Source organism: Festucalex cinctus, chromosome 1, assembly GCF_051991245.1.
Source record: "Festucalex cinctus isolate MCC-2025b chromosome 1, RoL_Fcin_1.0, whole genome shotgun sequence".
In the NCBI taxonomy this organism is placed as follows: domain Eukaryota; kingdom Metazoa; phylum Chordata; class Actinopteri; order Syngnathiformes; family Syngnathidae; genus Festucalex; species Festucalex cinctus.
This window is the reverse complement of record NC_135411.1, coordinates 21,171,900-21,188,340: the sequence shown is the minus strand read 5'-3', so window position 1 is coordinate 21,188,340 and position 16,441 is coordinate 21,171,900. Positions and strand designations below refer to the sequence as shown.

The window sequence follows — 16,441 nt, the reverse complement described above, 5'->3', positions numbered from 1 at the left end:
TCTGCCAAAAACTTAAGCAAGGAGTGTGGGGGGAGGATCTTGTTGACATCTGTCACTACATGGGTACAATTGAACTGATGTTTCATTGCATAATTTGTTCTCTGCCTGCTCTAATAAAAAAAAAAAAAAAAAAAAAAAAAAAATTCCTGCGATGGTGACCTGTGTGCGCCTTGCGAGGAGGAGCTTCACATTCACTGCCATAGACGGCTTTAGACGTAAAAGATTCTTTTTTTTTTCTGCACTGGCAGTGAATGAGTTAAAAGGTTAGCGTGAAGGGCTTAAGACTCTGTGGGAGGGGTTAGGGGTGGGGGTCCGCATTATCCCACACACCAGGGAAGCCAGAATGAGACAAAAGAATGGCGGCAGAGTCAAAATGTGAATTGTCAACTATCTGATATCCTGACACAAACAGTATATATTAAAAAAAAAAAAAAAAAAAAAAAATCATTGGTTTCCGTGCAACTGTGTCAACACGACTATAGAAAGGAAGCAAAGTCCTTGCAGAATGAAGTTGAATTCATGACATTGAAGGTTTTTGCTGTGGATCCGGGAAGGCCCCAAGGACCAGATGGCCGTCAGGTCAGCCATATGGCGGCTCTGTGATCACTGCAAGCTGCAGTCCAGCCCTCATTTGAAACGTTACAGCCATCAGAGAGCCACATGGGAATTGTTGGAATTAATTGTGATGTAACATTTCAAGATATTATTTTACTCTGAACAGGAAACAAATATAGTAAGCACTAAAAAAAAAAAAAAAAAAGTACGTACAAGCTAATTAAACATATTAAACAGAGATATCATGTATACACATTTGAACATGTTAAATGATTTGTCCAACTTTGTAAACCCATAAACCCAGAAATGTATTTTCCAATTGTATAAGATTTTATCTCAATATGTACATAGAAGTATATAAATACTAATTACATTCGAAAAAATGTCTCCACATTCAATGGCGGAGCCAGAGGGGGGGCCGGGGTGGCACGTGCCCCTGCTGAAATGTGATTGGACCCAGCAGACGCCAAATGATTGACATATCACGGCACCGGCGCAGTGACGTCGCACGCCTGGCCGATGCAGCCTGCCAGCATTTTTTTTCAAGCAGACGCCTACTAATTGTTATGCCCCTCCTGAACAGTGGCTGGCGCTACTTAAGACAAAGCATTATAATCCACCTCACTAGGAGTCTGGAGAAGGAGAATCATCTGTTTTAAGGAGCAGTCTCCTGAGTACCGGTATGCTGATCCGACAAAACACCGGCACATCAAGAATGCATGTTGGCGTTTGGCTATATCATGTTTGTTTGCCTGTGAGACGTGAGTGACTGTTTAAAATAACTTTTATGTTCAGATTATGGGTGTCAAAATTGTCGCGTTATTATCTCGTTTACTTAAAGTGCCTTTAACGGCACTGTTTTTTTTAACGCTCGATTAACGACCGCTCCTTATTTGGAAAGCCTCTACTCAGGGAATTCTAGTCACCACGCAGTAGAAACGTCCACGTCAAAACTACCCAATAGAAATGCACTGGAGCTAAAATACAATGTTTAAGGGGCAGAATATAGGTGGAGGAGCCATTTGGACTGTGTCTCACCACTACCACCCGTGCCTTGCTTTGAAAGAACGTACTCGGTTAGCCTTTAGCACCGAGCACCAAGAGGCGTCCATTGGCACTCTGAAACCCCTGTGAGAGTAAAGAGCCGAATGGACGCCGTCTTGTCAGTTGGAGTGAGCCCAATCCTATTTATCTTTAATGTGATATTTTATTCGTATTTTATTCAGCATCTCCACAAACTATCTCATCAGGGTGAAAGTGAAACTACCGATGTGTTCGCTGTAACAGTAGAGCGGCCTCATCTGCGTCTCGCATCCGAGAACTTAACAAAATAAAAGCGTCCGACGTCATAAAAAGGAGTCACTATAACACAATTAAGCAGTAATAAATTAAATTATACTGCCCAATGTGTGGGGATTGGCGTCAAGTTGTATTTTACAATTTTAAAATGTGCAGAAACTCGCAAGTTACTTATTGTTTAAAATTACAGAGCTATTAATATGAAAAGAACACATCGGTCGTTTCTGGTTCCTATGCAGTAAAAATTTGTCATTTTACAATGCACATCCTATTTCACTTCACAAAATAAAAGCCTAGAGCGAATGCATATATTTGTGGGGACTGTGTTGTATTTTACAGTTTTAAAAATGTGCATAATTTCACAAGTTACTTCATGTTAAAAATTAGGCAGCTCCTAATATGAAAAGAGAAATGCATTGAGCTTTCACTATTGTCTTACAAATGCAATTATACCATGTTGTAGTGAGAGAAAAATGACCAAAACAAATCAGTCACGCTTTGGTTTGGTTTTACAGTACAGCACTTATTTTATTTATATTTTTTTAAACTTTTTTTTTCTTGAATTGTTATGAAATTACTCTATCAATGAATTTTTAATTTTTTTTAATTGAATTGTTATGAAATTACTCTTATCAATGACTAAAAAAAATAAAACCATATTGAAATTGTACATTTTATTGTAAATGTAGCTATAAATTGAGATATAAAATGTGCAATTAATGTGTGATTAATAGTCAGTTAATTATTGAAGTAATGCGATTAATTATGATTACAAATTTTAATCCACTGACACCTCTAGTTCAGATAGATTGTTTTGGACGGACATCAATAAGCAACGTAGTTTTGTGCAAGCTAAAAATAAGTATGTTGTTGTTGTTATGCAAGACAATAGCACCCTCCAATGGTTGAAAGTTCAAACAGACACTAACTGACGTTTGCATTTACAGGTAGAAGTGGAGGATTTATTAACATAATTATTAATTAATCACATTAATAAATTATGTGGTTGTAAATGAAGTAGTAGTTGGAGTAATAAATTTGTTTTTCATAGGGTGTGTGGAAAATTAAACGACAAGGAGAGTTTGGCACTTAGACAGGATCTTTAGTCATACTGTAATACAAATTTGCATTATGTTCATATTATAATGTTATGTTGATAAAAGTACTGTAATTGCATGAATACAGTATCTGCGTGTGCGTGCAAGTTCATTCAAGTTAAACAGTGCAGAATTATTTTTTTTGTACATTTTATACATTCTTAATAAACGGCACATTATGTGCAAAAATCTCCCCTGTGCTTAATATGTACTTAAATATATTTGAACATCGATAGAGACTCCGATTGAAATTAATTTTCATGAAAACAAATTTGGCATCATCTTTGGATGAAGTATCCTTGGCCCCCCCCTGCCCCCCCTATTTATAAAAGTCTGGCTCCGCCACTGTCCACATTATATAAGTTTTATATTGATTTTTTATTTTTATTTTATCTAGTTATTTTTATTCATTCAATTTATCTTATGTTTTTATGTATTAAATATTTTTTATATTACAGATTTTCTTTCCCAATTAGGGTGTTAGTGTATATTGTCCAAACATTAATGTGCAAAAAGTTACAAATAATTACCTCTTTAAAACATTGAATATAATTCGTAAACAGCTTGACATTTAAAATCAATAATAGTATTTAAGTAATGTTTGTAATACAATATATTCATTCTATTAGTATATTCTATATTAAATGATTTTATCTAGAAATGCTTTACAAGCCGAAGCTAAAATAAACTAAATTGAAAAACAAACTGTGGAAACAATGGGGAGTAACACTGTTAATATGTAATACATGCATTTGCACGATAGTTAAAAATGCTATCCATCTTCAAAAGAATAAATTACATGAAAAAAATAAAGCACATTATTAAAAATTGTTTAAAACCCCCCAAAACAAAACACCAATAGAAATAATTTCACCCCCTCTTCTCCCAATTCCAACTCCAAGATGAAGAGGTGTTTTGTCCCCAAAATGCAACAAACAGTAGTTAAAAAAATACCCATCTTAAAAAATACATGGCAACTTTAAATAGATAAATATAAAACATATTAAATAATCATAACTGTAACTAGGAAGTTGCATGTGAAAAAAAGTTGGCGGCTTTTACACTGTGTGCAAAAGGTGTGGGATGTGTGTGAAGGAGGCTCAAGGCTGACCTGGATAGGGCACTCTGCCTTTGGTGACCAGTTCAGTCAGTAGTATACCAAACGACCACACGTCCGACTTGATAGTAAAGCGGCCGTACAGAGCTGCTTCAGGCGCCGTCCACTTGATGGGGAATTTAGCGCCTGGAACGAAAAGAAGACAGTTTGAGACTATGTTGTGAATGTTTCATTTTTTGGAGGTCCCCTCGATCATTGGAGACAACGCACCTTGCCTGGCCGTGTACTCGTTGTCCTCGATGAGCCGGGCCAGGCCGAAGTCGGCGATCTTGCACACCAGGTTGTCGGCAACCAGGATGTTGGCGGCTCGCAGGTCCCTGTGGATGTAGTTCATCCGCTCGATGAAGGCCATGCCGTCCGCAATCTATGGGGAAAGGGACCCATTTTAATTTTACAGAAACGTGCCATTTGTCATGTTTGGATGTGGGTACAGAGACCACACGAATCCAATATTTATACAATTATAAACTTTAAAATTCAATGAATTGATGGAGTTGAAGTGCCTTAAAATAAAGTCTGAAGGCCATCATGAAATTTTACCAATTAACCTGCATACAAAAAAAAAAAAAAAAGGTAAAGTGAGTACAAATTAGAGGAATGTATGTCAAAAACATGCACATCGGGTTCATTGGAGAATTGACGCTGTCACAGAGTGTTATAGGAAAACTATTAAGAACACTTCTCCTGTTTACCCTTGAGTTGACTACAGCGTCGCCTTGGGATACAATGAGTGAACCAAGAACATTTGAGCTATTTCACAATAGTGTGGATTCACTGTACTTCCTGAATAACCAATCCTTGGAATAATCGATACATTAACCAATACTAGGGCCAGACCGATATGCATTATTACGATTCATCTTTAAAAAAAAATAAAAATCTATATATATATATAAAATTAACCCTTCCCCAATTCCTTTTCAACAGGAGCCATTTACGCATAAACTTTCGCTATTAAAATTCTCTGCTTTGAATGACAAGCGCATATCAAAAAATTTAATGAAGTATACAAGGTTATTGTATAGATTTCTGTGTCAATAATGAAACCACTCTTTCTTGTTTACAGAAAAAGTCCTGACGTCGATGCTATCGTCCTGTTAGCATTTTCTAACTTCCTGTTAGCGCTAGGCTAGCGATGTTTTAAAAACGAAGCATGTTTTATATTTAAATATAAAGTGGATGTAATTCTTAACGTTGTGTATTTAGTTTTACAGTTAACTCCAACTGCGGTGTCATTAAACACCTTGAACACCTTGAAGGACGCTTAGGGACAACAGAATAACCAGAATAACATACACTACATATTTGCTAGTTGCTAATGCTAAGCAAACAAAATGGTGCGTTCAGGGTACTTTCACAACGTCGGAAACTTTAGTTTTCTTCGATAACGTTCTAAGGGGAAAACCACTTGGCTCAATTGGCCGATGTCTGAAGGCAAAATCGTTCGGGCCCTAATCAATCAAAATTATTCAATAGTGACAGCACGACAACAATTCCTGTTAGTTCTTATGTGATAAATCGTTTTGAAATCTGACCAGCATTACGTTCGGCATTTGAGGTTTGGTTGCATCGCGTGTTAGTGCTCATCAAGTTCATGCAGGCTTGTTCACTTCCAAATAATTCAAAACATCTTTTGTCTGCCAACTCCCTTGGAGGCGATCTTCATTTTCATTTGCACCTGGCTGAGTGAAGAAGGAGTTGTAGCAGGCAAAGTGAAAGCAGATCCTCGCACACGACGGTGGCGTTAAGTGGCTCTCTGATGACGAGCGCTTTTAGCCTCCGCAGGCAGCTAAGTGTTGGAGGACGACAGGAGGCACACGGAGCGGTGGCAGGAAGCCAAGAGAGATGTCAATTTGGATATTACATAAATACGCCAACCCGCATGGGGAAGCATGCGCGGCACTTGAGTCAGCCTGACTGGCGAGTTATGTTTTCACACATCTTCCTTCACAGCTGAGCAAGCAGAGGCCCGTCCTTGCATCCTACCTGTGCGGCCATGTCCACCAGCTGGGGCAGCTTCAGATATTTGCCATCTCCCTCCTTCAAGAAGTCCAGCAGACTCCCTGCAAAAGATTACAGGACGAATAGAGAACAAGGAAAATGTGATACAACTGTTTGCGGATTGAGGGTGTTTTTGTTTGTTTGTTTAGTCTCCTTATTTGCAGCAGGGCTCGTTTCATATCTAGACCAAATAGCACAAATTCACTTTATTTATGTATGATTTAGGCCAGTGTTGTAGATGCCTGGTGTTGATGCTTGTATGGTCATTTACGTGAAATTTGGTCAAATGTGTACTGTCAGTGTAAACAGCCATACTAGATAATATTAGGGATGTACGATAACAACAATATCGTAATATTGCGATATTAAAATGGCCACAATATATCGTCGGCATCATGTCACAATACTAAAAGCAGAACATCTACTAAAAATGTCAGGTTGATTTCCATTTGTGCAGTTCTAGCACCCTCTGGTGGCTATTTTTTTTTTTTTTTAGTGATGTTTAATTTTCACATGGCATGTTTTGGCCCTTCTATGTTTAAAATCCACACTATTGTGGTCAGATGAAGGGGCACGTAACATACTTATGAACAGTCAATATGTGGAGGAATTCAATGTGTGCTTGCATTAGCAAGTAAGTGCCTCAATATATATATTTATATATTTTGTGTATGTAATATTTTTATATTTTTCATTGCTGTAAAAAGCACACTATTGTGTGGGTATTTTCTTAGGTATGAACATTTTTTTTTAACAATATTATGACCTTTATTTTGCATCGCCAACTTCCCCACAATATTGTGACATTATCGTATTGTGACCTTTATATCGTATTGTGATATTAGCACTTTAGCGCCATCTGGTGTATTATGGCTTTTATGACTCAAGTAAAAAAAAAATGTTTTTCTATGTTTAGTTGATACCCAAGTGAAGGGATAAATTGGGTAATCAGTGGAAATGCAATATAACACATCAGATGTACAGTGCATCAAAAATCATGAAAAATTACAATTTATAATGGGAGTCAATGGAGCCAACTCTTGGTCAAATGTGAACATGTGTACTATAAAAACTTGTATCCCACATATAATAATGACAATAGTAATTTGGAAATGATGGATGGTGTTGGGCCATGTTGGGCCAATATGGGTGAAATTTCAGATCCACAAGTGAATTTTTGATATTCTTTACCTATGAAAATATAAAGAGTAATATGCAAAATAGCCAAGAGTTGGTTAAAAAAATAAATAAAAAAAATAAATAAATACAAAATAAATAAATAAAAGAGGACACAAAGGTTTCACTGTCCACTCACCATATAAAAGATGTTGTGGTAGTTTTGTTTAAAAATAAAATAAAATAAAAAATAACCTAATAAAATGCCGAGGTATCAGATCGTGACTCGGAATCGTCCGATCTCAAAATGAGGTGACTGACTCGGGTCCAAAAAAGTGCGATCGGAACAGATCGGAATCCCTAGATAATATGTTACTTGAAATGTACATAGAAATAGATAGATATATGCATGAAATTGGAATTGAGTGCTTGGACCTGCAGTGGTAATCCGGCCTAAATGACATACTTGACTAATGTTCATATAGTGGAGGATAAACAGCTTTTTTGCACATAAGTCGTCATGTGTGGGTAGAATGAACTAGGAGCTGTAATTTTATGTGTCACGGTGAAACATTTCTGCTGCTCAAGGAACTCGTGAAAGTCTCCACTTAATACTTTAAGACTTAATTACCGTGGATAAAGACTGCCACAACAGAGCAAGCTACAGTTAGGTTGCATGTCAGCCAGAGTAAGAATTTTTTCACGCAACTTTGTGGAGGAGTGTCGCATGAGACTTGCATTTATTCATCTCGAGATTGGGGAAATCGACCATTAGAGTGCAATTTCAAATAATATTCACCATTACGAAGATATGGATTAAATAACCATTTACTAAATAAAAGAACATGCATCATTACTCATTTTTATTTAATTATAATGTTCTTATGATTGTAAAAAGTCCCAATTAAATTTCAATTAATTGCCCAAGCCAACTCCGGTCTCCTCCCACATTCCAAAAACATGCATGGCAGGTTAATTGGGCGCTCTGAATTGTCCATAAGTGTGCTTGTGTGTGTGAGTGGTTGTTTGTCTGTGTGCCCTGCGATTGGCTGGCAACCAGTTCAGGGTGTACACCGCCTACTGCCCGAAGCTGGCTGGGATAGGCTCCAGCGCCACCGCAAACCCTTGTGAGGAATAAGCGGTTAAGAAAATAGATGGATGGATACCAAGCCAGCATTAGATAGGATGCTAACAAGGCTAAGCTAACACTATCTGGCAGTGCTCTGCAGAGGTGAAGGACTGACCTTTGCCCATGAACTCGGTGACGATGTAGATGGGCTCTTCAGACACTACGGCATAGAGAGGCACCAGCTTGTCGTGCCGCAGTTTCTTCATGATTTGGGCCTCCTGCAGGAAGGCCTCCGGCGACATGGTGCCTGGCTTCAGGGTCTTGATGGCCACCTTGGTGGTACCATTCCAGGTGCCTGAATGAAAATAAAAAAACAAAGTACACCAAATGCCATCTTGCACATGAAAGTCAGTTTTGAAAAAATGTGAATTTAGATGCCAGACATCTCGCAACAGTAATTATGTAAATACCATTCAACAGCTTTTTTTTGCACACCTTGCCATTCAATATCAACCATTTTATTTTTCTTGTCAGGTTGTCTTTTTACGGGTCGCCCACAGAGCATCGCCCTTTCGCATCGAGCCTATTTTTTTTTTTTGCATCCTCCTCCCGAACACCAACCACCCTTATTTCTTACCTCTACCAACTTCCTCTTCGGTCTTTCTCTAGCTCTTTTGCCGGTCAACCCTTTTCACCCGTCAACCAACATGTCTCTCTTAAGTGTGTGTGCAAGTTGTGTTCTAAAGCTACCTGCTATGTACCAAACAGCTTATTGCAGGCCAGATCGAGCATGCTGAATTCTGTCCGAATTTAACTCATTTGCTCCCAATAACGTCTAAATACGTTTTTTTTTCTCAATGTTTTAAGTCTCCCAAAAACGTATTTATACATTTTTTTGTTTTTATGCTAGAGCATACAGAAGGCTTTGATGCAGCCTCTCAACTGCAAAGAACGGTTGCAGAAATGGTAGTTATTACACAAACGGCCAGCAGGTGGCAGCAGAGCAAAGGAGATCAACCAGGGCCATCTAGAAAAAAAGCTAAATTATTTACAATTTTAAATAGATTTGTGAAAACTGATGAAACTTAGCTCTCTTCTAATGCTCATTGCTGAAAAACGGAAACAGATAGAAACATACTTTTTTCCTGATGAAAGAAGAAACTTAAATCTTTCTTTTGGTAGGATCCATGTTTTTATAGCAATTGAACAGAATATTCTGTGGGCCTTGCAAAATCAGTCAAAATCCAGTAAAACAGCCGGGAGCGAACGGGATTACTTCTGTGAAAATGTCTGGGAGTGAATGAGTTAAAGAGCTACGGGGTAATTTCAAACACATATTTTTCTTTTTTTCCCTTTTTTTTTTTGAGAGCTCAGTATTGTTCTTTCAGCAGTCTGCGTGTGTGAGTTTGTGCTCATTAATTCCCCTGAAACCTAATAAAATCCCATACCCCTCACCTTAACCGGATACTTCAAAGTCTCGCGAGAGTCGTGAAGTTCAGAAGGTCGGGAGACCAGAGGAAAGATCAAAGAAAAGAAAGATGAAGCAAAGTGAAATCCAACACCAACCAGACACCACCTGGCACCCACAGGGTTACAAAACCACAATCTTTCACCAACCTCAGAAACCTCTAAATTCCAAAAGATTAGGGAGAGCTCAAGAGACCAGGGAGACAAAAAAATAAAAAAATAAAAAAAATAAAATAAAAAAAAAAGATTATTTTTCTTCTGTTTTCCTTTGACCTCGGTGGGGTTGGATCAGGGCGATGGCATTAATATTTGTCAACTGTGGCTGTGGACGTCCGTCCGATCATCAAAATTATTAGAATTTTAGCTGCTAGATATTTGTGCCAGTTATTGTTTTACTGATTTTTCACAATTTTGCCATAGTCTAATTCAGTATATTGAAGTACTAAGGCACAGTATCTAAGTGAAAATTTTGGTACAGTGACACAACTAGTTTAACTGCCACGATGTAAATATGTTCCAGGGAAAACCGTGCTGAAAACAAGAAAGATCATTTGTCAAACAGCTGAAAAACTTGGCCAGCAAAATAATCTCGCACTTCCTGGTCAAAAGCTACTTACTCACGCCCTGCTTACATACAATGAGCAGGGTCAGGAGAGCCAGCGCTTCCGTCATGATGGCCGACCTCCATGAATGAATCACACAGCAAGTCGCACGCGCGCGCTCACACGCAGTAAAGGACAAAGTAGGGCAATGATAATAACCGCAATGTGGTGAGAACAGAGAGGAATGGAGGTCAGATGTAGTGATTAACAGATCTGGAATTAAAAATAAGTGAAGGCACCAAGGGATGAATCTGCAGGGGGGTGCAGCACAAAGAAATAAAAGAGAAGTTGGCGGAGGAATTCCTGGGATTGCACACTTGCAGGTCGAGGCTTGCTGCAGGCCTAATGAGGGAGTGAGCGGGGAGGATGCGCGCCGGTGAAGTGAAGCGTAGGAGGACGACCTGCCATTAGCGTACACGCGTGTTACTTCTGGCGTAAATGGAAAGCAGTCGCCAGCGCTTTTCTCAATAAATAGGCTAGCTCTTTGCTGTGCTCCATAACTAAATAAAGTGTTTATCAATCATCCTATAAGCAGTCAACAAGCATTCCTCTCTATAGAGCTATAAAGTGGATCTCCCGCTGTAAAGCCCCGTTTACTCATTTATAATCACACATCTATGATAGCACGCTAACACCATGTGAGGCTTCTTACCCATCCAGACCTCTCCGAAGCAGCCCTGGCCCAGCTTGACCTCCAGTCTCAGGGACTCTCTGGGGATTTCCCACGCATCCTTGGCCAGTCCCTGAGTCTGCGGCTTGACCGTGGGGCACACCGTCGTCAGCCTGTAGCACAAACCGTCGGCGTGTTCTGGACAGATGTGAACAAGTACGATGGGAGATGCGGTTGAAGGACCGGTTAGTGCGCAGCAAATCAATATTGCAACGTATCAATAAAACAGCACTATTGATGACATTGCTATGCTGGTTTTTCTTCAATATGTCCATTAGTACGCTTTTTTTTCTTTTGATATAGCGATTATTACACAATTTTTGTATTGTGATATTACAGCTAATATTGTCAAACTATTGTGATATTGTAGTGCCTGTCACACTTTTCTTCAGAGAAATTGATCATCTCAAAAGTACAGTAACTTGAATAATATTCATTGGCAGAGTATCACAAATTACTCCCCCACAACCAATATATCGTTTGTCACACAATCATATCATGATGCTGAGATATTATTTTGTGAGTTACTCATTTTCTTCCAATATATCATTGTCCAATCGTTGTATCATCGTAATATCAACACTGTTGACGTACAATCGTGATATCATAGCAACAGTTACTCGTTTTTTCTTCTAATTTCCATTATCATGCAATTGCTGTATCATGGTACTACCGATAACTTTAATTTGGAACTATTGTATACCGTTTCATGAGCTAGTTTTTTTTTTTTTTTTTTTTTATAATATTCATATGACTAACACAGCTGCTGTAACATAACATGATTGATATCGTTTGCAAAGAATCATGATATGGTGCCTCAAATGACTTTTTTTTTTTCTTCTTCTTCAAATACATCAATTGTGATGCATTCACCAAATCAAGACACTCTCAATATGTTGAAAAAGGATTGTGATATCTGATTGTGAGTTACTTTGTTTTCCCCCAATGCAGTGGACCTCTACTATTCGCAGAGGAAATGGTAACCAAACCAGTGTGAAAATAGCGGAAATATGCATTTATCGGACACCAATTATGAATGCATTGAGGGAAAAAATAATTACCAGCCCCATAAAAAAAAAGTAATGCATTTGGAAATGGAAATGTATTTTCTTCTTCATGCCAACTGAGTCACAATGATTTAAGTTAATCCCAGATTCCAAATTCCGTTACATTATCCATGGAACAGGACGTAGTGTGCCAACTACAAACGCAGCATTACCAGCACTTGACTAAGTGGATCCCTTTTCCTACCACCATCATTGATCATGATGTGAATGGGGTGACACTGCATTTGTGTGCCTTGAAGGTAGAACACAGCAATATAAATGAAACCAATGTTAAAACTATTTTGCAGTCACTTTAAGTCACACAAGGTTTTCTTCTTCCACTTTTGGAAACTCTATTGGAGGATCACAGGAGGGAAGAAAATAAATCCTGTGTAAAGCAGGACTTAATATATGTATATCCCAGCAGCAGATCTGCAGCTGAATAATTCATTGGCTCTACAAGTGCTGCATTAACGTCTGAATAAACTAAGAGCTATATAATGCTAAGAGACTGCTTGTATAGTTAGCGTAACATTCAGTAGTAAACAAAACTCTGCTGAAACGCTAGCTGCCAGCAGATGATACATACCTGTGTAGTGTTTAACCAGCTTCTGTAGCGTCTCAAATTGAGCTCGAGTAGTGATGTAATAGCCGCCACTGTCCAGCTTTCGGATTTTGTAGTGTTTTACATTGTCTCCCTTCACTTCATCCCAGTCACGGATCGATAGAGAGTAGGCACCTTTTAAAGAAAACATTCACAAAATGTCAACTTCACATAAGCGTGCAATAATTCACACTGACATCACCCTGCAGGAAACGAAAGCTTACCTTTGGTGGTCTCACTCTCTCGTGCCAAGAAAGTACCTCGCTGGTTGCCCGGAAGTAATAAAAGTCGCTCTGCGTCTTTGCGACCCATTTTGCCAAAATACCATCTGTGGAAAGAACAGTGGTGATCAGGTTTGATCTTTTTGTGTACTGTACATACAATTTGTTTTTTACACCAGTACAATCATGTCTAGTATTACTAAAATGCACATAAAGGTACTTATGTAGCACTTTTATCTACACCAAAAGGTGCTTTACAAAAGGCTCACATTGTATTACATCGTCATGCTTCTACAGGGCCTCATTGCATATCATCGTACAAACGTAATGAAGTTTATCTACCACTATCTCATGAGAAAGATGCTATATTAAACTTCCAGGACCCGTTCGCACATTTGATCAACAATATCAATTTATCAAAAGTAAATAAGGATTTTATTTGTTTTTAAATATATACATATATTTTGTGTCACTTTTTTCTAACTGTTGTATGATAATACAACAGATATCATTCAGAAAGTACAAGTTATTTATTCTTCCAAGTTATCACACAATTTCTATCATGATACCATACGTACAAGGAGTTCTGAATGTATTATTTTGTTAGTTTTTTCTTCCAAGATATCAATTATCATCCAATCTCTAGAATGATACCATGGGTAGTGTTGACAAAGTTTTGCTACTTTTCGCTGGCAAGAATCAGTTATTACACAATATGCGTCATACTTTCAATATCGTTGGCTAAGTATCTCGAGTATTTTTCCCCCTTTTAAGATATAGATTATTGCACACATGCTGTATCATGATACTATAAATATTTTCAACTAAGTATTTTGTGTTACTTTCGTCTTCCAATAAAAATTATTGTGATACTAGATTGCCAGTTAATCTACTGTTTTGTAATATATTTATTGTTGCATTATCACGGCATGGTAATGGCATTATAGTTGTTTATAGTTGTATACTTGTTTTTATTCCAATATACTGGTTATCACGCAACACTGGTATCCTGGCGAGTTACTTTGTTCTTCCAGTTTGTTAGATATTTTGCAATAGCTGTATCGTGACACTATTGGCATCGATGGCAATGTATTACAATATATCGTGAGTTGCTTGATTCTGCACAAAAAAATACAAAATAAAAATAGTTCCAATATTTCCTAGGCTAGGATACAATAATAGCACGAGTTTGTTTTTTTTTTTTCAGTTTTGTGTCACATATGACACCAGCCATGGGAATGCCACCAACTTGTAACCACAACACAGGGCACTATTGTTTAGCCTCTGCATGTGTATGTGATGGGATGTCACAGTGTGACCACGGAAAAGCATTTCTGAGACTGAGCGGGTGGAGGAACGAGTTGAAAATGGCAGGGAGGACAAGACGGACGGACGAGACGGCGGCCACAAAGGCCCTCCTCACTCTTCAGCCTGTATGGAGTCGGCAGGGGCCACGTAGTTGCTTGGGATGTAACCTTTCTGCCCTGTGTTGATGGAACGAGCCTCCCACCAGTCTCCTTCCCTAGAAGAGTAAAGCTTTGCTAGGATTTACAAATGCAAACAAGCATGTCAAACAACTCGACAGCTGTGAATAAGAACAATTTCCAATCCATCACTCGGTTGTATCGAACAACGCGGAACTGAACATTGTGAAAGTGATGAGAACAGATGGCTCAGTCAGAGAAGCCCATTAACCCAGACAGATTTCAGCCTTAATAGCAGACCAAAGCAAAAACGGATTAAACACACAAACAAACACACACACACAGCAGGAGAATGTGTCTGGAAAAAAGAAGTGCAGGCACTCACGTGTTGTTGACAATTTGGAAGCGATCGCCTTTTTTGAACGACAAATCATCTGACGTCCTCGCTTCGTAGTCGTACAGCGCAACGAAGAATGTCACGCCGCCTGAAGGCAAGATGGACATCAACAGATGTGTGTAATTATTAACAGGCAGCACCACACGGCTTACAGTTTTGCTTTATTTCATTATTAAAGACAACTGTGGCGATAACGTTTCACTGTTTTCCTATTATTCCACTTTAGGGCGAAGCTAAAACAGTCGCCAGTGACATGTTTGGGCGTCCAGCTTGAGTCGACTCGGTCAGATATAGAAATGTAAAGAGGAAATTTAGAGCTGCCAACCTATAGAAATTCACTTCCAGAACGAGCACAGTCCGACAATAACTGTGGCCCAATGGCCCGGGGCCACTATGTGACTGTGTCAGGCCACCCGAAGTTCACGGATGCTACCAGTACAGATAAATAAATGTGATCAAAAATAAAAAGCAAGAAGGTGTTGTTCTTGCTTTTTAATAGCTAACATTCAATATCTCAAAGTTCAACCAGTTAGACTGCTTCAATCATCTTTGCTCTTTTTACCCACCATAGTGCACACTTGATCGCCCACATTCACTGGCGCATGCTTGTTTCATGTTTTATTCACTTGGACATTAAGAAAAAAATCAGTACATTCAAATAAAGGATAATTTGAATTCGCAACAAATGTTTTTGTTTGAGTAATGCTGCTTATTAACATAAACAAAATGCATTTAAAAAAACCACAGCGTTGATAGGGTTATCTTACTTGCTTGACTCATGCAAAGGGGTGCCTGATGCACCCAACTCGAATTATTCCACAAAAGCAACCAAATGACACTTATTGAGTCTTATCATTATTGATTCACTGCGCTTACTGGACCATGTTAAGTCACATGACCTATGTAATATAATGTAATATAATGTTATAAAGAATCAGCCTGTTGGACTTACAGTAGTGTGAAGTGACAACGGGACACATGTTTATCTTCAAGAGGAAATTGAGCGGTTAGGATTAGATGGGCGGCATTCCCTCAGGTCACTTTATCCTCATTGAGAGCAGGCGAGCAGTGTGTGTGTTTGTGTTTATCACTCACACTGCCGGAAGATCCTATCAAATAGACATTAAGTTCTATAACAAAGATTATAAAAAGCAGCATTAAATGGACGGAGGGTGGACAGTTTTCTTTAGAGGCCACATTGCTTCCCATGGCATGTAATTAGTTTTGTATCATTCTTTTGGTTACTTATGATGCTTGTCTAACGTCTGATATTTATAAAAAGCAAATACATTTGAATTTGCTCAAGTTAGTGTTCCCTCACATTTGAAATATGAAATGTTCATACTTTTTCTAGACACTAGCGGTAATTACAAGAATTTTGGTTATATAATAATATCGGTAATTTACAGTAAATAAACAACAAATGAACATTGTACAGGTATGCCAAGTGCCCTGAAAACAAGATGTATTCAGATTTTTCCCCCGTTTTATCTATCTTTGATGATATATCTAAAAAAAAATAAATAGAATAGTGATAAGTAATACAAACACACACTTTTCAATGCAACAGTTGCTAAGTTCCATACTTTTCAGACTGGGAAATGTATATATGTTAGTGGTGTCTGGCGATTAAATTTCCATTTCTTGACCGCTTAGGGAGGGGACACCCTGGACTGATTGCCAGCCAATCGCAGGGCACACAGAGACGAACAACCATCCACACGCACAAGCACACCTAGGGACAATTTGGAGTTTT

General features: G+C 38.4%; 1 protein-coding gene across 2 annotated transcripts in view; it reads right to left on the bottom strand.

The window, feature by feature from the left end:
• Positions 1-16,441, bottom strand: part of yes1 (YES proto-oncogene 1, Src family tyrosine kinase) — a 35,688-nt gene that overhangs the window by 2,623 nt on the left and 16,624 nt on the right. For both annotated transcript variants that reach the window (XM_077522753.1, XM_077522760.1), the window contains exons 3-11: positions 14,674-14,773; positions 14,288-14,386; positions 12,868-12,971; positions 12,629-12,778; positions 10,976-11,131; positions 8,430-8,609; positions 6,055-6,131; positions 4,279-4,432; positions 4,063-4,194 (exon numbers count right to left, since the gene is read on the bottom strand). In XM_077522753.1, the coding sequence (XP_077378879.1) occupies positions 4,063-4,194; positions 4,279-4,432; positions 6,055-6,131; positions 8,430-8,609; positions 10,976-11,131; positions 12,629-12,778; positions 12,868-12,971; positions 14,288-14,386; positions 14,674-14,773 (1,152 nt within the window). The remainder of the gene's footprint in view (positions 1-4,062; positions 4,195-4,278; positions 4,433-6,054; positions 6,132-8,429; positions 8,610-10,975; positions 11,132-12,628; positions 12,779-12,867; positions 12,972-14,287; positions 14,387-14,673; positions 14,774-16,441) is intronic.